At 58.0% G+C, this 21,899-nt stretch overlaps 1 protein-coding gene across 6 annotated transcripts; it reads right to left on the reverse strand.

Moving 5' to 3' along the window:
- Positions 1-306: 306 nt before the first annotated feature.
- TNIP1 (TNFAIP3 interacting protein 1) lies at positions 307-15,082 on the reverse strand. 6 transcript variants are annotated; one of them, XM_040604014.1, is made up of 18 exons: positions 14,828-15,082; positions 8,995-9,173; positions 7,869-7,991; positions 7,488-7,570; positions 6,945-7,013; positions 4,715-4,906; positions 4,490-4,584; positions 4,333-4,414; positions 3,995-4,087; positions 3,683-3,748; positions 3,395-3,526; positions 3,185-3,313; positions 2,716-2,838; positions 2,298-2,423; positions 1,889-1,969; positions 1,513-1,707; positions 1,182-1,272; positions 307-816 (listed from the first exon to the last, which is right to left on the reverse strand). In XM_040604014.1, exons 2-18 carry the CDS (start codon positions 9,134-9,136, stop codon positions 752-754), a joined length of 1,887 nt encoding a protein of 628 aa, XP_040459948.1. In that variant the 5' UTR covers positions 9,137-9,173; positions 14,828-15,082; the 3' UTR covers positions 307-751. The 6 variants fall into 6 exon arrangements, with proteins under 6 accessions (XP_040459948.1, XP_040459947.1, XP_040459949.1 ...); XM_040604013.1 differs by having other exon boundaries at positions 8,995-9,165; positions 14,826-15,081; XM_040604015.1 differs by having other exon boundaries at positions 3,995-4,084; positions 8,995-9,165; positions 14,826-15,080.
- Positions 15,083-21,899: the final 6,817 nt, after the last annotated feature.

Below are 21,899 nucleotides of genomic sequence, written 5' to 3' on the forward strand. Positions count from 1 at the left end.
TGCAGACTTGTTTTCCTGGAGCAAGATTTGCTCTGTGCAATTTGAAAGTGGTACAGGGAAATGCAGAGCGGGGAGCAGGGGTTTCCCTGCCCTGGCAAAGGCTGGGGGGAGGAGGTGGGGGGCATGCACTTGCGGCAACAGATGCTGGGGTGCTCACACAAGTGCTAGGTTCACCTTGTGCTCGCTCTGGTCCCACAGCTATACCTGAGCATGGGGGACCAGCAGCCCTGGCATCCCTCCCAGGCCCCACACAGAGGGTGCCCCCCAGGAGTGGCAGCCTTCAGGATAAAACCAGAGAGACTCAGCTACACTTCAGTCCTTAAATAAATACAAAGACACCAACCACCATCAGGCCGGGCCATGGCTGCAGGAGGCACCGGCCTGGGAACACAGGTGCTCCCACTGCAGGGAGAGTCCCTGCCGTGACCCGCTCCTCCAGGGCTGAACCAAAGCCCCGGCACTAGGGCAGCTCCTGGGAAATGCCAGCTCCTCTTTCCTGAAGACCTGGCTCAGGTCCACAGCGATGCCAGGCCTGATGCCTCACGAGGAAGGGGATGGCTGCAGGGGACTGACCCTGCATTGGCCACCACCACGATGGCACCTCCAGTCTCTCCTTCACACCTTCCTTGTGGGGATGCACTGCCGAACCGTCCAGGCCAGGGATGCGGCCACGTCCCCCACATGTCCGTGCACAGGCATAGGCAGCCGGAGGAAGCTTCTAGATATATACACACGGGCACACACACACCCCCTACTCCTCTTCTGCTGGTAGCGCAGCATAGCCGGTCCTTGGCATTAGGGCAATCTGGGACCTGCCTGTTCTGAGACACAAGAGAGGGGTGGCATGGGGTGAGTGTGGCTCTTTGTGCCCAGACGAGCCCCACAGGAGGGGATGCCAGCCATGGGATGGCCATGACCCCCAAGCACTGACTGCCATAACGCCACGAGCTGCTGGGGCTTGCACCTGTCTTCAGATGCTGTGGGGTGGGTGGCGGGGGACGCAGCAGTGACTGATCCTATGGCAGAACCATCCCCTTGGCTGAGCAGAGGTGGGGGCTGAAGGGAAATGGCCACTGCCTGGCAAGCTGCCCCCCCATCCCTCCCACATACGTTTGGCCAACCGCCCAGGGTCTCAGGGCGACGGACAGAGGCAGTCTCCTCCCCGAGGGTCTGAGCCTTACCCAAGTCCTTGGGGACCTGTTTCACCCCAGCCACTGCTTGGGCGTTCTGGCTGCGAGCCATGGCACAGGGCGGGCGCCAAGGGTACTCAGGCTGCAGGAGGAGAAGGAACAGAATTACCAGGGATGCGAAACATGAGGCTGTGCTCCGTGTTCAATTGCTGGGGTGTGAGGAAGAGGAGGAGGAGGGGGAGGAAGAGGACTGAGTATTCATGTGCCAACAGGACATGTGCTTAGCTCCCTGCTTGGTGACTTGGTGGCCCTAGAGGAGCCACTCGCTCAGCAGCGAGCCCCAGACCTGCTCCCCCTCACGCTGGTACAGGTAGATACTCACTGGGGAAAAGTGGTGGAAGTTTTGTCCTGGTGTGTGCTCGCCTGGCATCGCTGGTGGGTATCGGATCTGCTGCCACTCTTCGAAGCCGTGGTACATGGGGTGAGCCATGGGGGGACTGTACTGGTACTGGTACATGGGGCAGGCAGGGGGCAGCGGCCCCGGCAGTGGCTCAGGGTGCAGCCTCTCTCCAGAAGCCTGCGAGGAGCCAAGGGAGATGCTGAGGAGACCCCCAAGGGCAGCCCACCACCACCCCCCATCGCCTGGCTTGGAGCTGCCCCCACAATGGGAGTCAATGGGCTGGGGCCAGGCCTGCAGCCCCCAGCCCCTCCACTTGTTTAGTTTTTCAAAAAAACCCAGGTTTTTCCCCCATTCCCACCTGTTTATGCTGTTTCAGCAGCTTTTTCAGCTTCTCCTTCTCTTCCTTCTCCCTCTGGCAGTCGTCCTTGGAGGCTCGCAGCTGGGAGCAAGAGGTGTTAGTGCAGAGCCCACCCTGCCACCTCCTGTGTCTGTGGGGCGAGGGTTGCTGCAGTGTCCTGCAGTAATGTCTGCACGGGTTCCCACCCTTTCAGACCCCCAGGCGAGGTGCAGAAGGAAGATGCAAGTGAAAGGTGATGCTCTGGCAGGGACAAGCAGCAGCAAAAACACCTCTCTGGCCTTTCTGTCCCCCTCAGCTCCTGCTCTGAGATGGGTATGGGGGCTGTGATGCTGGGGACAAGCACCTCTGGCACACCTGGGGCAGACAAAGGGCTCCCCGAGCGCTGCTGGTTGCACCCAGAACTGCTCACCTGGTTGTTGGAGAGGACCAGCTGCTTCTGCAGCTTTTCCAGCTGCTGCTTCAGCTCTTCCTTTTCCTCATTCATCCTCTCCCTGTCACTCCGCTCCCGCTGGAAGTCCTCCTCGAAAATTTTCACCTGGCAGAAGGGAAGGATGCACCTGGCTGAGGGTGGACACCCCCCCCCCCCAAGCACCCCTGTCACTGTCATCATCCCTGACCCCACCAGCTATGCCAAGCCCCAGGCACATAGGTTGGCATGATGGCCCATGGCTGTGTCCTTCCAGCTGAAGGTCTCAAGGATGCTGAGCTCAGCTCCCCCACTCCCCACCACTGCAGCACTGACACCCACCAGGGCTGCTGGGCTGCTCCTGGCCGCCCACAACAGGTAGCTCCCTCCCTTCCTCCAGTAGCTTCGTGCCCTGCCCTACCTGCTGCTTGAGCAGCTCATTCTGGGTCAGCAGCTCCTGCTGCGGCATCTTCCCCGCCAGCTCCATGGCACTGGTGAAGATGGGTGGCGGAGAAGCCTGAACGTTCAGGGCCTCCTCTAGCGCCTAGAGAGGAAGAGGAGGGGGAGTCAGAGTAAGGAGGGAGAGGAGGGGGAGTCAGAGTAAGGCACTGTGCCCGCATCTCCGCAGGACCATGGGCATATGCCCAGCGTGGGAAGTAGGTGTTAAATGGGCAAACAGCAAGAGGGACTACAGACCCCTCCACCCCCAGCCCAAACCCCCTTTTCTGGGAGCCTAGAGGCATGTGGTGGGCATTGTCTGACAAGAGCTTCTGCCTGGGCAAAGAGCTGGGCAGGAGGGAGTTGATCAGGGTCAGTTTTGGATTTGAGAGAGAAAAGGCTGGAGAACATAAAAGACATTTTGCAAGGAGGGGTTGCACCCTGGCCCCCACCTTGTTCAGCCTCTGGATCTCCTTTTCCTGGTATTCCCGCTGCCTGGTGACTGGAGCCAGCTGCTCCTGCAGGAACCGCATCCTCTGTTGCAGGTCCCTCACCTCCATGGCCAGCCTCTCCTTCTCTGCCTGCAGGACCCAGAGGGCAGATCAGCCAGGGCAGGGCGATAGGGCCAGCAGCTCCCCACCACCCTTCCCCAAGGGACTTGCCTCCTCTGTTTCGATCCGGGACTTGGCCAGGAGCAGCTTGCGGTCAAAATCCCGTTGCTTTTGCTCCCGCTCTGACTCCAGCTCGGTCACTGCCCTGCGGGCATCGGCCAGCTCCTGGTGCAGGTCTGTGACCTGCCAGGAGGGAGCGGGGATGTCGGCCTGCCTGAGGGACTCATGCTGGGGGGAAGGAGGAGCAGCCAGACCCAAAACCTTCCCCTGCACCTGGTCTCCTCCAGGACCCCCAGCCAGCACCCAGCAGAGATGCGCTCCCCAAGCACCCAGCCCTACCTTCTGTTCATACTTCTGCTTCATGGCTCGGAAGTGTTGATCCCATTGCTTATTCACCTCCAGCAGCTGCGGACAGAGACGCATAGCTGAATGAGAGCCCAACCCCTGCCCCGAGCCAGCCATGGCAGTCCCCAGCAGCCTCCCATTGCAAAAGCACCTCAGGGACCAGCTGGACGGAGATCCCAGCTCCAGCAGCACTTCCCTGCAGCTCCACAGCCCTGCCCCAGTCTCCCTGTGCGGTCCCAGCCACAAGCCCCCGCTGCCCGCTTCCCCCCCTCCTTGGTGGTGCCTCCCTCCCAGCTTGGTCCTCACCTCCCTGCGCTGGTGCTCCAGGATCTTCACCTTCTTCTCCTTGGCCTCCAGCTCTCCTCTGCCCGGCGCCTTCTCCACCGTGGCCCCGCTCTGCTGGACGCGCACGTGGGGGACGGGACCCTCAGGGCTTTTGTGGAGCCTGTGCCCGAGGCTGGCTAAACTCGAGCCGGTTCCCCTCCCATGGCCTCCCCCATCCCCTTGAGACCCTGAGAAATCCTGCCGGTCATACTGGGACAAACTGGGGGCTCAATTAAAATGAGGCCACCTTTGCTGATGTGTCAGCGGCGGGCTCCCTGCCTCCTTCCCAGCCCTCTCTGAGGGCGATGCTGCCTCCTCACCTGCTGCAGCTCAGCAGCTTCCCTCTTCCCACTGTCCTGGCTGCTCAGTGTCACCATCCTCCGGAGCTCCTGGTTCTCACACCTGCAGGCAGGGAGGGATGGGTCAGCAGGAAGAACCCAAGGCAGCGACATCCCACTCCCCAGCAACCACCCCCACCTGAGCTTCTCCAGCGCCTGGTTTCTCTGCTCCAGGTCCCGCTCCAGCTTGGTTCGCAGCTCCTTGTTCTCAGTGTGCAGCGTCTCACACAGTGTCTGGGGGGAAAACGCCGGCAGCATGAGGACTGTGGCCAGCCCCAGCAGCCTGCCTGGCCACCCACCTTCCACCATGCCACTTGGCATGGAGGTGGGTGTCCACCTTGGGGTGAGGCTAGCCCTCACTCACCTGCAGGAACGATGTTCTCTGCTCGTTCTTGTGCACCTTGGAGGCCAGGCGCTTGAGCTCAGAGGCCATGTAGCCCATGCGCACGAAGACCTGGTCCTTGCTGGCCTCCTTGGCACAGCCGCTCAGTGTGTTCTCGAGCTGCTGCAGCTGGGGCAGCAGGTTGGCATCCTCGTTTGGTGGCTGCTCCAAGTCCTGGGGATGGGGAAGGGATGAAGCATGGTCATATCAGTTCAAGAAGCATCACAAAGTTCCCTCTCAGGGCAGGTCAGCCTCATCTCCCATCCAGAGCTGTGGTGGGCAGCTGGGTCAGCACCAAGACACTCTGCAACAGCCCTCGGTACACTGAAAAATTTGTGTCAGCTTTGTGAAGGTTTGATTCCCAGCCACCGGACAAGGGACACCAAGTGCCCAGGTGGAGGGGGACATTACAGCAGCACCCCCAGTCCATGCAGTCCTTGTGCCCCTCAGCAGCTGGAGCAGAACACCCTCCTGGCTCGTTGATAGTAACGGAGGCATCTCTACCCCTGGCTGCTTTCCCCCTCAAGCCCTCCCAGCTGGCACCACCAAGACAAGAAATCCCAGCTCCTGTCTGGACAGAGACTGTCCTTTCCACGGACTCCCCAGTGTGCACTGGGAGCAGAGGTTTCCCACGTGAGGGGTGGTCTTAGCCAAGTCCCCATCTTCTCCTTCCTCCTGTCCTCCCTCTGCAGATCCCCTGCCTGTGGCTCCCCTGCTGCTGCAGCACGCCAGGTGCCAGGAACCCAGGATCTTTGACAAGCAGCAGCCAAGAGGGTGATGCACAGGACTTAAATGCTGGCTAGGAGAGCCCAGGTGAGGGCACACCCCCACCCACACATGAAGGGTGTCCCCAACAGGCTTGTCCTCCTCTGGTGTGGCTGGTTAACTCCTCCATTGCCCAGGAGACACTGCTGGCACAACAAAGCCTGGCTGGCACATGCCACATTGCTGGGGAGGAGACGGGGATGTGCTGGCACACCTTCACCTGCTCTGCTCCCAGCCCCGCTGACTCAGCTTGCCACCCATGGGAATGCCCCAGGAAGCACCACATGGGGCCAGGAGTCCAGTGTGTCCCTGGCACCCCAAGTTTACAGCCCCAAAACTGCCACAGGAGGGTGTGTGCAGGGCACAGCATGGCCGGTTGGCAAGGGCAGGCAGTGAGGACCTGAGCGATCCTGGGTGCAAGCACGGGACTAGCACTTGACTCAGATGCCAGCAGCCAATTGCCAAGCAGACGCCACCCCATCCTCCACCACCCCACAGCTGCACCCCAGGAGGGTCCAACAAGACTCAACCCCTCCTGGAGCCTTTCTGTCCCAGGATGTGCGCCAACAGCACGTCCCCTTACTGGCACCATGTGGTACAAGCTGACCCTCTTGGGCTCCCCAGTCCCGCTTCCCCTCCCTTCCAGCACACACAAAAAGCCAAAGCAGTACAGGACAGGGCAGTGCCAGCCAGGGAGACATTCAGGTGGCAGCAAACGGAACACATGGAAGTGCCTTGGCTGGGGCAGACCCTGTCAGCAGCAACAGGGCTTCGAGATCTGGTCCTCCCACCCAGTGTGGGCATCAGAAGGGGAGTGTCAGAGCATTGATGACAGCTCCTGGAGTTGTCACAGCCCTTCTTATCACTGCCACGTGGCATCTGGAGACACCAGTGTCTCCATCTGACTGGGGCTGCTTTGCTGGCCCATGCCCAGGCAGCCTGGCCAGGTCACTGGTACTGGGGAGCCCTTGCCCTTGGAGAGCAGCCTGCACATTGTCCCTTCTCCTTGCCTTGGCCAGACAAGAGGAGTGGTACACGCTGGGGCACACATGCTGTCACTCCTGAGCCCTCTGGCCCCAGCGAGGCATGGGGAGGAGCAGCCACAGGGCTGGGCTCTGTGGTTCTCTCCTGCCTGCAGACCAGCCATGTCCCCTCACCTTCATCACTGGCAGAGGCTGGCCACCGCAGCACAAGCACTGTCCTGGGGGGGTGTACGTGGGGCTGGCTCTGCTCCTCTGGGAATGCTTGGGTGCAGTTTATCCCATCTCTAGAGTCTGCCCAAGGGCTGCCCTGACACGGGTCCCCCAGCCCTACCTGTGCCTGCCAGCAGTGACACCACTGGGAACACTGCTGTCCATCCGCACACCCTCCCACACCCCCAGCACCACCACCACACCACATCTCCACCAGCCCCCCACCAAATCCCACAGGCACCAGGGCCACTCACCACTCTCCCACTCTCCTGGGGAAAGCCCTGCGCTTCAACAGCAACGATCTCGAACTCCGAAGAGGATCCCTGCAAGGGGAAGCAGCCAGGTCAGGTCTCCCTGGGGAAAGGCAACCCAGGATGCTCACTGCACGAGGGCAGGGACTGCCAGGATGGGAGCAGAGCAGGCAAACCTGATGCCTCCCTTCAGATTTATTCCCATTTCTAGAGGCTAAATGCTGCCTCCTTTTGCTTTCATAGAATCACAGAATGGTTTGGGTTGGAAGGGACTTTAAAGACCATCTAGTTCCAACCCCTCTGCCACGGGCAGACACCTTCCACTAGACCAGTTTGCTCAAAGCCCCATCCAGCCTGGCCTTGAACCCTTCCAGGGATGCGGCATCCACAGCTTCTCTGGGCAACCTGTTCCAGTGTCTCACCACCCTCACTGTAAATAATTTCTTCCTAATATCCAATCTAAATCTACCCTCTTTCAGTTTAACTAGATGGAGAGCCTCTCCCTCCGACCATGCCAGCACCAGCTCTCAAATTCACCAGACTCACACTTGGAGGAGATTTCCGTGCTTCCGTGTCCGGCTGGGCGCTGCCTGGGGCAGGCTGTGTGGAGCTGGGATCTGGGCCGATGGCTGCGGAGAGGGGAGAGGATGTAGCTATGAGCCTTTTGGAGAGGAGGGCTTCTCACTGCCTGGTGCAGGGGGTGCAGAGAGTAGACACCCTGCAAGGTCAGGCACTGATGGATGGTTTCTATGCCAGCTATGGGGATGGGGCAGAAACCTCCCTCCAGAAGGGAGGACAACAGTGGTCTGATACATTCCAGAGATGACAGAGCTGAAAGAAACCTTTACGAAAGTCTCCTTTACACCCTCCTCTTCCTTCCCCTGAGCCATCAGGTTATTTCTCCCCTGCAAGCCTTGCATCTCTTACCTCCAGTTTCGAGCAGGTCCTCCAAGGAAGAAGATGCTATCAGCATTTTGTTGTCCTTCACAAGGTCCTCTGCCTTCTGCCGCAGCTTGGATGCCTCCACCTGGGACTCCTCCAGCAGCTCTCCTGTTGTGGGCAACAGAAGGATGCTCACCCTCCTTCCCCAAGCACCTGTCCCGCAGCAGCCCCATCCACCAACACCAAGCTCTGCTGGGTGAAGAAGTGCCTAGCATGGTCCTTCTCTGTCCAGACACAATGGACCCAACGACAAAGCTATATAAGTGGCTCACTGGCTGCAGAGTCTGTCACACTGACGCACAGATGACAGGAGGCATAAGGGCAGCACTGCATTGCTTAGAGGTCTCCTCCGCTTCCCAGAAGAGATGAGTTTAAGCCTAGGTGGTGGACCCAGGGGTCCAGCCTGCCTGCTGTGGGGTCTGGCACCAGCAATGCAATCCTCTCCCCACCCCAGGTGGCTGCTCCCACACCAGTGGGTCCCAAGTCCCAGGTAAGAGCATGGTGACACGACCAGCATCATGAGGCAGGTGGAAATTCAGCTGCAGAAGCAGGACTCGAAAGCAGAAGCTCAGTCACGAGACCAAAAGCAAAACCAGGGGTGGGTGGGGGAAGGCGGCCAAGGAGAAGAAAGGGGGTGGCACAACTCAGCTGGAGTGTTTCAATGCTGGCACATCTCTGCCACTGCAGGGAGCACCCAACACCAAGGTCTTTGAGCAGCACTTCAGAAAAGCCCCTGACCTGACAGGGGTTGCGGGAGGTGGAGGCTTTCATCAAAAGCAGAACAGATCCCAGCATCTGTGACCTGGGGCTGAAGGACTCCAAGAAGTTGATCTTGCCCCATCACTTGCCTTCTTTTTCCAGCCATTTATCCCACCATAAAGCACCCCAGCAGCTCAGCAAAAGTCTTGCTCCCTTTGCAATCCCGTGTGAAAAAGCCCAGACATCCTGCTTGACCTCCCAGGACAGGGAAAGCTTTACTGCTGCCCCAGTGCCGAGACCCCCAGCTTCTTACAGAGCCCCTACTAAGTAGAGAAAGAAACCCCCAGGCTCAGTGTGCACAGGCTGAGCTGCCCCAAAGGTGAACCTCATCCCCCAGCCACGCAGCAGTTACCGATAGACTTGATCCCCTGCATCTTCTCCTTCAGCCGGGTGTTCTCTTCCACCAGCCGCTCAAAGGCCGTGGATCCATTCTCCTCTGAGCCCCCACCAGGGTCATAGATGCGGTAAGGTCCTCTCCCTTCCATGCCTGCCATTCAGTCGCCTACCTCCCAGCTGAGCATCCCTGCAAGGCAATGGAGCACAGCGTCACCTTCCTCCGGCTCCAGACAATGCTGCAGTCCCCTGGTCCCAACCAGGGAGGGGGTCTGGGGTGCTGTGCCAGCACAGGCAGCACTGCCTCACTGCTCGCCAGCCAACGAAGAAGTGTCCCAGGTGAAGGCACTTCCCCTCCCCAACCCTGCGTGGGGTGAATGTGCTGGGGTGACTCATGGCCATGAGAAATGTCATGCGAAAAGGCATCACCAGCAGCCGGGGCTGGCTCTCATCCCTGTAGGGCACAGGAGTCTCCAAAGAGGTTGCAGCTGCCCGCCACTGCAGCCCAGGAGCATCCAGCCAGCAGCATGGACCTGGGCACTGTGACCAGGGCATCCTGCTCACCACAGAATATTTCTGGGGGGCTGAAAGGGTTCTGGGGTGGTGTCTGGGGGGGGGGGGCAGCATCTGTAGCTCCAAAAAGCCTTAACCTGCAGCCAGCAGGTGGTTTGGGCAGCAGTAGGGGTGATGAGTCCCAGCAGCCAGGCAGGGGCCTGCTCTTCCCTCCAGCTTAGCCACAAAAACCAGCTGTCAATGGCATACGCAGGCTGCGAGCAAAGTATGAGCTGAAGAACTACCCGTATGCAGCATCTATTTGCTTTTTTAATTACTTGCATCTGCGGGTGCCCTAGAGCCTGAGGTCTAGCCTAGGGACAGCTGGGCAGGATCTTGGCTCCAGGTTTCACCCATCTCCTGGGGGTGATAAAGCAGCTGCTGTGAATCAGAACAACTTATCAAAAATATCCCCCCCTGCTTCCCCAAGCTACCTTGTTATACAGTGGAGCAGCACAGCAGCTGAGATGGCCCCAGGGGATGATGCCAGGGGGAGCTGGGGTGCTGCCTGGGGGGACCCCCAAGAGCTCCTCCACCCAGCCAAGGCAAACGGGTGCTCACGAGTGGGAAGGAGCCGACGGGGGGCATTTTGAAAGGGGAAGGGGGGTAGCCCATACCCGAAACCACCTCAACCTCAAACTAATGCTCATGCCACAGGCGATCTGGGCTGATCACCAGTTTAGATGACCTGCCTGCCAGGGAGCGGCTGGGACTTTCCAGATGACAACTGCCACCTGGCATCATCTGCAACTAGAGCGGCAATTAACATCCACCTCAGCAGCAGGTAATTACACATGGCCTCAGCAGCACTCTGCTTTTGGGAGATGCAACCCTCAGTAGGTCTCACCGTCCCCCTGCTCTGTGGGGGCTGCCAAGCTCCCCCATCGCCTGTGTCCCCTCCTGGGGGGCCAGCACCCCATCCCAAGCAGCTGGAGATGGTGAGCACTGGGTGAGCCCAGCTGCAGCACAGGGTGGGCTGAGCAGCAGCTATTTCTGGAGCCCACGGCAGCTGACGGGAAACTGCAGGAGAACCGGGGCAGTTTCTGTGCCACGGATCCTGGTGTCGGGCAGCATCGCTGCGGCCGGTATGAAATTCCCTCCAGCCCCCAGCCACGGGATGGGGAAAACTCCCAGTAGAGACCTGCTGGCGGGCAGGACAGAGCACAGCATGGTGGCATGCATGTGGCCCAGGGACCAGATGGCACCTCCTCCGCAGGGAAACGCTATCACCTGTGGCCATACTACCTGCCTGGCCAGCCTGGTGGAGGACAGGGACAGTGTCACAGGCAGACTGGGGACTTGAGCCTGTTTCTCACTGGTGTCCAGTCACCACACACCGCTCCAGATCTCAACCCTGAAGCTCTGGGAGGAACTGGTGAACAAAGTGATCTTGCAGTGAGCACCTTGCGGGGCATCCGTGTCCTCCAGTGGGACGAATCCAGGTGTGGGTTGAGGAATGTGGGGACAAGCTGCCCCCTCACGTGGCATCCCTTCCCCAGCCCCCATTTTCTTGCACTTCAGACCCCCAGCCAGGAGGTTTTCTGCCTTGCCCCACAGCACCCACAGGAGGTCCCCTGCACAAAACACTCAAGTCCCAGCCAGCTGCACTGACCACCCACCCTGCTGACCGGCAGAGCTCACTCATGACAATCCCATGTTCTTCCAGCTGGATGGAGCCACCGAAAGCCCCTGCTATTCCCAGTTCTCAAGGTTTTATCAAGGATTTTTCTACCCAAGATCTGCACCCCACCAGCAGAGGGGTCATGGGAGCTGTTTTCAAACAGCAGCCAGGGAGAGGAACTGAACTATCTCTAGCTGACAGAAGCACAGACAAGCCACTAATTCACCAGCAAGCAAGACCCAGCAACGGGAAAGGGTTTCCGCAGCATCCAAGCCCATTGCTGGCATCAGGGCAGGCTTGCCTAGGGTGGAGGAACAGTCCCATTTCTGCAAGGGCTGCTGGCACTGAGCTGTCACCCTGGGGACAGGACCCTGGACCAGGTCACTATTCCCAGTCCTGGTTTGTTGGTTTGGGGTTTTTTTTTTCCTTAGGAGTTCTGAAAGTTTTGCAGTGAGATTTATTTTTTTTTTTTGCACTGAGATTTGCAGTGAAAAAAAAAATCTCATGTTTCAATAAAAACACCAGGGGAGAGAGAGGACTACAGACCAGCACCTAACAATGGTCAGAAACGCAAAGAAAACATGACTACCACAAACTCCAGAAGAAACCGCTGAACCACCAGAAAACACTTTTTGCCAATCAACAGTTTCTAAGCTAATCTGATGGTATTTCACAGCCCCAGGGGTTGAGGGCCAGCCACTGACCATAGCTGCCCAGCTGCAGCTCACCAGCTCCATATCCAGGCACCGGGAGAGGCTGCCAGATGCCATGGTCGCCTGTGGGCGTTGCTGGTTGCAAGCAAGGCACCGAGACCTTTAGGTAGTAAATTTTTATGACAACTCGGCAAAAGGAGAGAATGAGAGAGCAAGCAGGCAGGGGAGACTCCCAGGTGAAGATGAAAGCAGGGTGGTATTTAAATAGCTGTGCTGCGGCTTGAGAGCGAGCTGGAGCCACGTAGCCATGGCCAGGCTGGTCCCTGCTGTCACCCAGGAAGATGTGCATCACCGCCTCAGCCACCAGCACCGCAGACATCACTGCGCCAGCCACGCAGAAGTGGCAGGAGGAAACGATCCCCGTTTTAAAATTTCCGAACAGCTGAGGACACTAAGGCGGAGGATGCAAATCCTGCGCAGAGTGGGCTGGCATTCTGGAGGCTTGCTTTCGGCAGGAGCCCCGGGGTGGAGACCAGCCTCCCGAAGCCATAGGTTTGGCAGCCCATCAAATCCCATCCTGCAATCCACGGTGGGGGCTTGGCCCAGCCCTTAGGAGAGCGGGGTTTTCCTTACCCCATCGTGCAACATTCCCAGGAAGTCTCCTCCCCACCAGGATCGCATGAATAAATCCCTGCAGACTGCCAGCGTCATTTTCCCATGACCAGAGCTGCCAGGCCCCTGGCATCCCTCCTCCTCCTCGGAAAACCAAAAGCCACTCAGACAGACCTTATGGAGGGATTCTTTTTGTTTGATCACCTTACTGGAAAGAAAATGCCACAGCCACCAGCCCCTTTCCTTTTCCTCTGCAAAGTTCCAGGAGCTCCCCAGACCAAGGAGAACCATTCCTGGGCTGCTGGGCTGGTCTTATTTGCAGGGAAGCAAAAGCAGAGCTGCCTTTAAGAGGAAGCAATAATAAAGAGACTTTCTGGGCACTGCAGTCCACTGTGCTGGGAGTAATAAAAGAGGAAAGCAGACATTGCAAGGCTCAGTTCTCAAAGGGAAAGGTCTGAACCTCCACTTGTAGCATTTTGCTTCCCAGCCTGGCTAGCTGCAGGGAAAGGGTGGGAAAGGCAGAAGCCCCATCCAAAATGCAGCAGATGTTACAGATGTCCTCTGGCCAGAAATCCCACCCTTGTCTGAGAAACCCACCTCCCAGAGGCTTCTCAAAACAACCTGCTTCCGATGAGGTTGCTCACAAGGAAAATAACGCATTTCCACATTTGGAGCCAGGTTTACAAACACGGGTAACCACACACAGCTGCAGAGCTTGCCATGGATCCGAGCTCCAGCGCAGGCAGGACAGGAAGCCAGACCTGGTGGTGGTGCTGCTTCTCTGGGCAACATGGTGATGTTTTACACAATACCCTGTCTTCTGCTGCAAAGACATCTCTCTTCATGCTGCCTGTTCTGCTTCCTCCCCCCTGCAGAGCTCAGTAGCATCATGGCTGCTCATCACAGCACTCAAAAGCAGAGCAAGGCACAGCCACCCCTGTCCCTGCAGCTCCAGCGCAACCCGGGCTACTCCTGTCCAACCTGGTACGCTTCGGCCAGGCAACAACCAAGCAGCAGAAGATAGTGGCATTGCAAAGCACACCAGCAAAGCTCTGTCACACTCTGTCACCCAAAGCGTAAGAACTGTTGCTTTAAAACAAGATCCGCAATGCCACAGGAGTAGATGGTTCAGCTTTACCCACCCACGACTGTTTTGTACCAGCTGCTGGCAAGCAATGACCCATGGCCCTGTGCTAAATAGGTCTGTCTGGTGGAGGTCAGGCTGAAAGGGCGTTGTGGGATTTTCTTGCAGAGCCAGGAACGATGCCAAAGGCTGCAAAAAGCCTCTCCTCTTTTCCTCTTGCTTACTTCACCTCGTCACAGAGATGGCTCTCAAGGATGTGCCTGGCTGGCGCCTTCCTGCCTCCTGGACTTGCCCCAGCGCCCGAAGTCCAGTCTCCCAGCTCCAGCACGCTTCAGCTGACTTTGCCAGTGCTGTCAATGAAGTCTGCACTCCAAAAGAGCTTGTGGCAGCAGAACAGCTCTTACTCACCCAAGCAGATGGAAATAACAAGCAGAAGGGGAAAGGCTGCCTTGGCTTCCCTGATACCGGGAGCAGCCCGTAGTACCCAGAGGCACCGGGAGCAGGACAGCCAGATCCCTGAGAGGCCGCACATCCCACCACGGCCCATCTGAAGCTGTTCTCGCCCAACAGCAGGGCTGACAGGCTGCATCTTTTTTCACTCTACCCTCAGTAGGGGCCTTAGCCTGGACTCGATGCAGGGGAGATGGGGCGGCAAGCTATGCACCCGCCTCCGGCAGCTGGGGATGCTGCTAGCCCTGCGCTGGCTATGCCAGCCTCCGGACCCACGGCCGAGGCGGACCCGCACCGCTGGGCCAGCGGCAGGATGGGGACGAAAGGCCCGCAGCGGTCGGGGAGCAGCAGCGGCTGGAGGCCCCTTGGGGCCGCGGCCCCCGGCCGGGACCCACGCACAGCGCCGGCACAGCCAGCGGGCAGTGCCTGGGCCCGGGGAAACGCCGGCCGGGCCGGGGGGCAGCACCCCGAGCCCGCCTAGGCCGGGGACACCCCTGATACCCCCCGAACCCCTCTCCTCCCCCGGGCCGCCCTGCCGCCGCCCGCCCCTTCGGGAGCGGCGAGGGGAGTCGGTAGCACCTGCCCTGCCGCGGGACAGGGGAAACTAAGGCACGGTACGACTATCGCGACCCGGTCCGGCCCCGGAGCAGACCCTCAGGGGACGGCGCGGTCCTGACCCCCTCCAGGGTTTCCCCACCACCACCCGCGCACGCCGAGAGCCCCGGAACCAGCCGGGCACGGGCAACACGCAGCCCCTAGCCCCGCCAACCCCACCCCACCCCGCCCCGCCACTGGACCCTGCCCTGGGGCGGCGCGACCACCCCCACTCCCTCCCTGAGGGCAGCGGACCCGCAGGCCCCCGCGCCCCCCGAGCTCACCTGCCGGGGCCAGGGCCGCTCCGCTCCGTCGCCAACACGGGAAGAAGCGGGCAGCTGGGGGTGGTCGGCGGTTCCGCCCCTGGGAAATTCCCAGCCTGACGGACAGGCGCCGCAGCCAATCGGCGCGGCGCGGAGGGTATAAAGAGGGAGGCGGGAGGGAGCGCCAGGGTAGGGTGCTGTGTGATGGCGGGCGGGTGGTCTCTGTGTCGCAGGCGTCTTCGAGTTCCGTGGGGCTGCGTGGGTTCCTGTGGGCCCGCCGGGCGTGGGGGGCCCGAGGGGCGGAAAGAGCCGGCCTGCCTCCTCCTCGGGGTGGGGATTGGGCTCGTTGGGGAGTGGCTAGCCTGAGCCCGCAGCGGCTCCTCTGGCTTATCGAGAGACAAAATGGCGGGGCCGAGGGGAGGGCAGGGCCGCGGCGCCGTCCTGCTGGGGCGCGGGGAGCCGCCTTGCACCCCTGGTGCCGCTCGGGGGGCGCAGGGATAGCCGAGGGCAGGCTGTGCTGAGGGGGCCCAGGCCCTCGGCCGCTGTGGCAGCCCCAGGCGCTCCCCGGTGCCCAGGGAAGCAGGCTGGTGTGCTCCTGCGGGCCTGCTGAGGCTTACCAGATCTTCCTCTTCGGCAGCTGAGGCGAGGGGAGCTTGCCATGGAGTCTTGCATTCCTTGAGTTAATGTTACACAAGGAAATCACACCCCTAGCTGGAGTGTTTATTATAAGGGATCCTTTTCCTCTGTGCTGCTGCATTGATTGTTGTGCGTTCATGTATAAAAATGGGCCGGAAGATTGAGAACCACAGGGAATGCCTTCTGGTTTTGTGGATTTCTTTGGGATTTGCTCCACAGCTATCTGATTTTCTTTCTTGTTTTGGTTTTGCCACAAGGAAGGTATATTTTATACATAACTCTATACATAAACCCAGCAAACCAGAAGCAAAGACAGCCTCTGTGAGCAGATGTGCTGCTTGCTCTTTGTCTGTACTGACATTCCCTCCTTGGGTGGCCGCTGCTGGGCTTGCGGAGGTGGCCTTTGCTGGTGTTCGTGCTGTTTCTGGCTGTCCCAGCCCTGTTCAGACAGTTCCGCTGCTGCTCAGTGATTTGTTGTTTTGGGTTGTAAAAATAATAATAAAAACCCCCATACACGCCAAAAGTCAAAAAACCCTGAACTCCTTTCTCTGACCGCCCTTCAGCCAGGGTGTTGCCCTGGCAGCCCAGCTGGGTTATGAGGCAGCTCGATGGGTGCTGGGACTCCGATGTGCTCTTCAGCTGTCTTTGTGTCCAAGGTCTCAACAGGGGATGAGGCAGCAGGACCCCACGCGTAGGCAAGGTCTTCCTTTTTGTTCCCCGAAGGGCTTGTTTTATCCCAGAGCCCCAGTGCTAATTTGTAACCCCTCAGAAAGCCTGCCTTCAGAGCTAAACGCAGTCCCACAGAAGCAAAAAGCACCTTGTTTATAAGATAATGTCTCAGTCCGCAAAAAATAGCCAAACCCCGCTCCATCCCTGTGAGGACGGAAGCAGGGGTGGCATGGTTTGGCTTTGCGGTGCTCTGGGCTGACAGCTGAAAAGCAGCCTGCGTTCCCCTTGCTCCATCTTGGGCATGCCCCCCACCGAAAAATCCATCGCGCTACTCACCTGGCTGGGTTGTGGAGGGGCTCGGGGGGTGAGAGCCCTTTGGGCCAGGCGCTGTCTAGCTGCAATCCCCAAATGCAGGCAAGGCTGGCCCAGCTGAGCTTACTTTTAGGCATGGAGAAGGGGAATTCCCCGTGATGGAGATCCCAGACAGCCTTTGCGTGGTTTTGATAGGGAGCCAGGCACTGCTTAAAGGGCTCTCCTGTGCCATTCCTTACAGGGACCGCCAAGCCGTGTCAAGTATTAGTCAGAAAAAAGGGGGGTGGGTGGGGGGTGGGGAATTGTCGTGGAGGCTGTGATTCAGTTTTGGACAACTGGAGAGCACGATTACATCATTCTTGCCTGGTTTCTGAGTGACTTTACTGTGTTTGCAAACATGTGCTTCTCCCCAGGGAAGCCGGTGTGTCTTGCGAGAGGCATTGTCATTGTGCCTTGTGTGTTCCTATTGCATTCTTGTCCATCTCTGGACTCGGAACAGGATGCGTCTTCCTGGGGGAGTGGGAAAGAGCTGGCTCTGCCAGTGGAGCCGGACAGGTGTTGGTGTGCCAGGGTTGCAGGTAGTCCCTGGAAACCATCTGTCGCGACGGAGGGAAGACACAGTCACTCAATATGAGTGATCAGCAGACTTCCTTTATTGTCTCTTACAGTCACCTTTTATGCCTTCTTATAATTAGCTCATACATATTACAAAAGTTAAGCTCATTATTGGTTAGTTGCCTAAATACCAAGCCTGCCCCTAGTTTCTCTTCTGTAGTTATCTGTTCCCACCTGCAACATTCTTTTCCCACCAAAATCTTCCTGTTATTGTGTAACAAGGACAGCCAAAGACAGTGTATTTTGCTTTACTTCAGATAAGCTGAGAGCGATGTGCATTTTTGTCCAGCCAGCTGGACTATGTCTATGTGACCCTTTTCAGCTACCCAGTTATCCACAACCATCCACCAGGACAAGTGATGGTCAGAACCAAGGAGCCAGCTGGTGCTGGCATAAACACGAAGGATTTAAGCGTTTCTCTTTTACAGAGGTTGATTTTATCTCCCCAGCTCCTCGCTAGTAGACACAGAGTTGTACCTGGCAGGTTTTTAGTCTACACTTGCCAGGCATGAACTGCAAGGCCTTGAAAAGCATCCTGCTTTCGTCCAGCTGCTTTGGGTGGTGGGAGCATGGGTGCTTGGCAGGAGGGGTGAGGAGCTGGGGGGTCTGGGGCCTGCCTGTACCCTTGGTACCCGTGGAGGTGGTCAGTTGGTGGTGTGCTCTCACCCAATGCCTCTCCACCTCTCCAGCCAGCTGCTCTTTGTGTTTCTACCTGAAATTGCCAGCTAGGGCTGGCCCAAATGCCAGGACAAACTTTACTATGAAAACCAAAGGTCCTGTTAGTCCTTCCTCATACCTTTGGTCCCGCTGTGCTCCCAGGGGAGAAAACTCACCTGATGGCAGCTGTGATTCATGAGCATGCCTGCGTGGCTGTGACGACGTGTTCATAGCTGACACTTTTATGTACTAGGGTGTTTTTTTTTTGGCGTGGAGGATTGGGTTCAGCACCTTCAGTGGAGGCTTGTTCACGTGAAGGCACCCTTGATTGCTTCCATGTTTGTGGCCGTGCTGCAGGAAACGGGGTAAGAAGGAGCGCAGGCCGTGGGTGAGGGTGGCGGAGCTCTCCTGCCCTCTGCTCCTGCTTGTTTCGGATCAGGTCTACCTTCCTTTGGGATGACCTCACTCAGAGGTGAGCAAGGTGGACTTTCTCCATGTCCAGTGGTGCGAATCCCGACTGGAAGTGGCCCAGTAGTCTGAGGCAGCCGGGAAATTCACCTGTCCTCATTGTGGCAGGGTGAACAGGGTGCATTTGAACCCTGATGTGGAGATGGGCCCAGCCAGGGCCGGGCTTTCACGGGCAGCTGTCCCGAGGAGCTGGTCCTAGAGCAAGGCAGGAGCAGAGGGGCAGCTGCAGAGCAGGTGATGGGTGCAGCTGGTTTGGCACGTCACCCTGGGGCTGCTCATGGGATTAGCTCTGCAAGGGGCTGTTGGGTGGTGCTGATGGGTGCCTCTTGGCATCAGCAGTGGGTTTTGCTGGGAGCTGCTGCTGGTGCTGCGTGGATTGAATGTGTCCCGGTGCTCCGGTGAAAGGAAGCAGAAGGCCAACAGTGACACTGTGAGAGTGGGGAGGAAGCTCTGGCCACAAGAGGGGATTTCCAGAACATTGTGATCTGCTGTCTATGCAAATCAGGAACTCAAATTAACCTGGCAGGATGGGAGGGCTCTGGGATGGAGGGCAAGGAGAGGCAGGGGAGGGAACGTGGAAGGGATCAGGGTAGGTGAGGGATTGGCAGATGGATGGAAAAGGGAGGTGCTGGGGAGCAGCCTCACTCCCGCAGCACCTTGCCTTCGCATGGAGTAGCAGTTCCGCAGTGGCTCTCCAGGGCTGCTGGGCTGCTTTTGCTTTGCTGGGCTTATCCTCTCACTGAATGAGAGCTCCCTTCTCCCTCTGCCTTCGGCATGTGAGGCAAGGCTCAGCATCACCTGCTTTGCAGGAGATCACCACCTCCTGACTTCCTCCACTGCCTCAGCATCCTCCACCTCCCTCCTCCACAGTCAGCAGGGGATGGGTTATGGTGCGACCCGGTGCAGTTCCACAGTGGATATGCCAAGAGCTGTGAGAACTGGATCTGGGAGTGCTCAGAGGATTTCCTTGTGTGCTTTGAATTATCTGGAGTCCCAATTTGCAAGATCAGCAACAGGCACAGAGGAGATTTCTCCTCTACCTCTGTCCCCAGGCCATGTCTCTTCCAGTTGCAATGCCCGGGAAAAGGGCTCATCAGTAGTTGTCGTGCCCTGGAAAGCTGGCTCCAGGGGTGACGGTGTGGGGAGAGCAGCTCTTGTGGGCTCAGCCCTTTTCCCAGCCTTAGCCCACTGTGGGGAACAGGCTGCCCAGTGAGCAGCTCATGGATGTGAGGGGCAAGGCTGCTTCTTCCTCCTTTGGCTTGGGAAGAGGAAGAACTGGAGAAGAAACTTCTGCTGGCTCCCAAGACTGGGTTTTTCCCCCTCTGGGGGAAGGGGAGGATGGTTGGTGGGATGGAATTGGCTTGCTGATATTGCAGTGTTGGGCCAAGGACCAAGATCAACACCCCACACTCTCTGCAACGTATGTGGCTCCTCCCAGGGTCTGGTGGTAAAGAGGATCTGCAGTGGCCCCTGGAGCTGACTCAGAGGGAGAGGTCTGACCCTCTGCACACCAAACATGGGCTCGTGGGGTTTTCTGGATGTCGCAACTGGTGAAATCTGGTGTCGGCTTTGCCTGGAAGTGAGTTGTTGCCCCTGACATTGCTGGTCAACGTGCAAAACAGCCGTGTGCCAGGTGCTGGTGTGTAAATCCCAGACCCTGCCGGCAGCCCTGAGGGCTGATGCGTGTGTGGCCAGCGCAGACCTGCCTCCAGTCCTTACTTTGCTCACAGCCTGTCTAATTCTTCCCCTTTTTTGTGCCCATTGCTTTGTCCTCCCCTTTTCTTTCCCTGCCTTCTTTGAACCACTTGCCTTCAGAGGCTAGGCATGAGATTTCTCACCAGTTGCCCTCAGATTGGGCGAGTTGGAGCCGGCAGATAGAGTGAAGGTGTTCCGGGAGAGTGGTGCTATGAAGTATATTTTCTCTAGAGACTGGGATGCTTACAGGGATGAAGCTGCTTTGCCTGAAGGGTCTGCCCATGTATAGGGGGTTTCATGGGCAAAACAGTCCTCACTCAGGGAATTTATATTTAATTTACTGTCGATTAACAAAAATTGCTAGGGAGTGATTTGGGCATTAAACAAAACAAGTGTTCTTCCTTCCTCAGCCTTGGCTTTGGCCAAACATGCTCTTTCTCCTTTCTAGACTTAGTGTTCCTCATTCAGCTGCAGATTACGCTCACCCTGTCCCAAATCCTTTGGCAAAGTGACAAGTCACGTGTAACCTTCTGGCTGCTGCTTCTCTGTTCTTCTTACTGGGTTTCTCCCACTCCTCTGTGCTTCCCTGTGTCCCAGGGTCCACAGCCTGTCTTGGTGCTGCTGGTCCCAGGCTTCTCTTGGTTCACTTGGATTCCTTCTAAAGCAACACCCTGCCCAGCGCTGCCTCCTTATGGCTGCTTTTAACCAGAGGGTCCCATTTCTCTGGGCCTGGTGCAGAGTCCTCAGGCTCTACAGCACAGGAAGGCAGCAGGGGTTTAATTAGGTTGGCAGTGAGAGATGCATTTACTGTGATGCATGACACCAAACAGGAGCAGGTCTCCGAAGAGGAGCTGGCTGAAAATTCATCAACCTCTGCAAGAAAGCATCAGGGTGAAAAATGGGGAGAAAATGCCCCAGGTGCAGAATGGGTCCCAGAGGCCGTGGTTGTGCTTCCTAGGATGCTGTCAGCCTCCTAGCATTGCCCTCGGGGTGAGCAGCTCTGCTGAGCTCAGTCCAGTTTGCAGTTGTCCCTCACAGGGCAGCCCACCGTGAGCAGCTCCAGGTGTGCTGCCAGCCCCAGCACCATGTGGGCGGGATGCTGAAATAGCCTGTGCTTAAATAGGATATGGAGTGTGCTTAAGTGTTTGCAGTGGTTAAAATGCCACTGGCTGTTTTCTGCTCCAGCTATAGCAGCTGCTGATGGACACTCTGGTGCTGGGGCAAGAGGAAGGCTTTTCGGCAGCAGGACTTTCCAGGAGAGACAGTTGCTCCAAGGAGGAAATCCCATCTCGCTCTCCCTCCCTATCCCTGAACACTGTGACTGATATCTTGTCCTCATTGTAGGAATAGCTGGCGGCAGATGCCAGGGAAATTCCTGGCCTTGGGACTGGTATGCTGGGGTCAGCTGGGCTTCCTGGCGGTGGCATCACCCTGAGCCGGGCTGGGGACCAGACCTGAGGGGCTGCCTGGTCTCACTTGTGGTCCTGTGCTGCTGGCATCTGTTTTGGCAACAAGGAGACAGGGTGATGGCTCTTATGTTGTGGCCCTGTGCTAACTGGAGGAGCAGAGCTCCACTGCCCCAAATCTGGCTCTCACAGGGGTGCCAGCCTGTTTCCCAAGCACTAAAACTTCCTTGGATATTACAGCCAGGTCCCTGAGAGCACCATTTCCAGCTGTGGGGATGTGGCCAGCTCTGCTCCCCACAGTTGCTGTGCTGTGCTCAGCTCTCTGACAGCCTCACACCTCTGCTGCAAAGCTGATAGTTGCGGCACTGAGATGCAGGAAGGGTTGGGCAGATGAAGATCAGTCACGTCCTCCCTTTAAAACATCTTCTGTATCTGCTCAAAGCCTTTACAGCAGGTTCCTGACCAAGCAGGTGACCTGAAGGCTGCTGCAGGCGTGGGGTGGGTTCAGTCCCCCCAGATGCTGCCTGGACAGGGATGCTCAATCCTACTTACACACAGGGGCAAGACAGAGGAACCCAAATCTCTGTGGGAGAGGGTGTAAAAGATTCAGCCAGGCTGTTTTCCCCCAAGAAAGGTG

The sequence above is a fragment of the Falco naumanni genome, chromosome 8, assembly GCF_017639655.2.
Source record: "Falco naumanni isolate bFalNau1 chromosome 8, bFalNau1.pat, whole genome shotgun sequence".
NCBI classification, from domain to species: Eukaryota; Metazoa; Chordata; class Aves; order Falconiformes; family Falconidae; genus Falco; species Falco naumanni.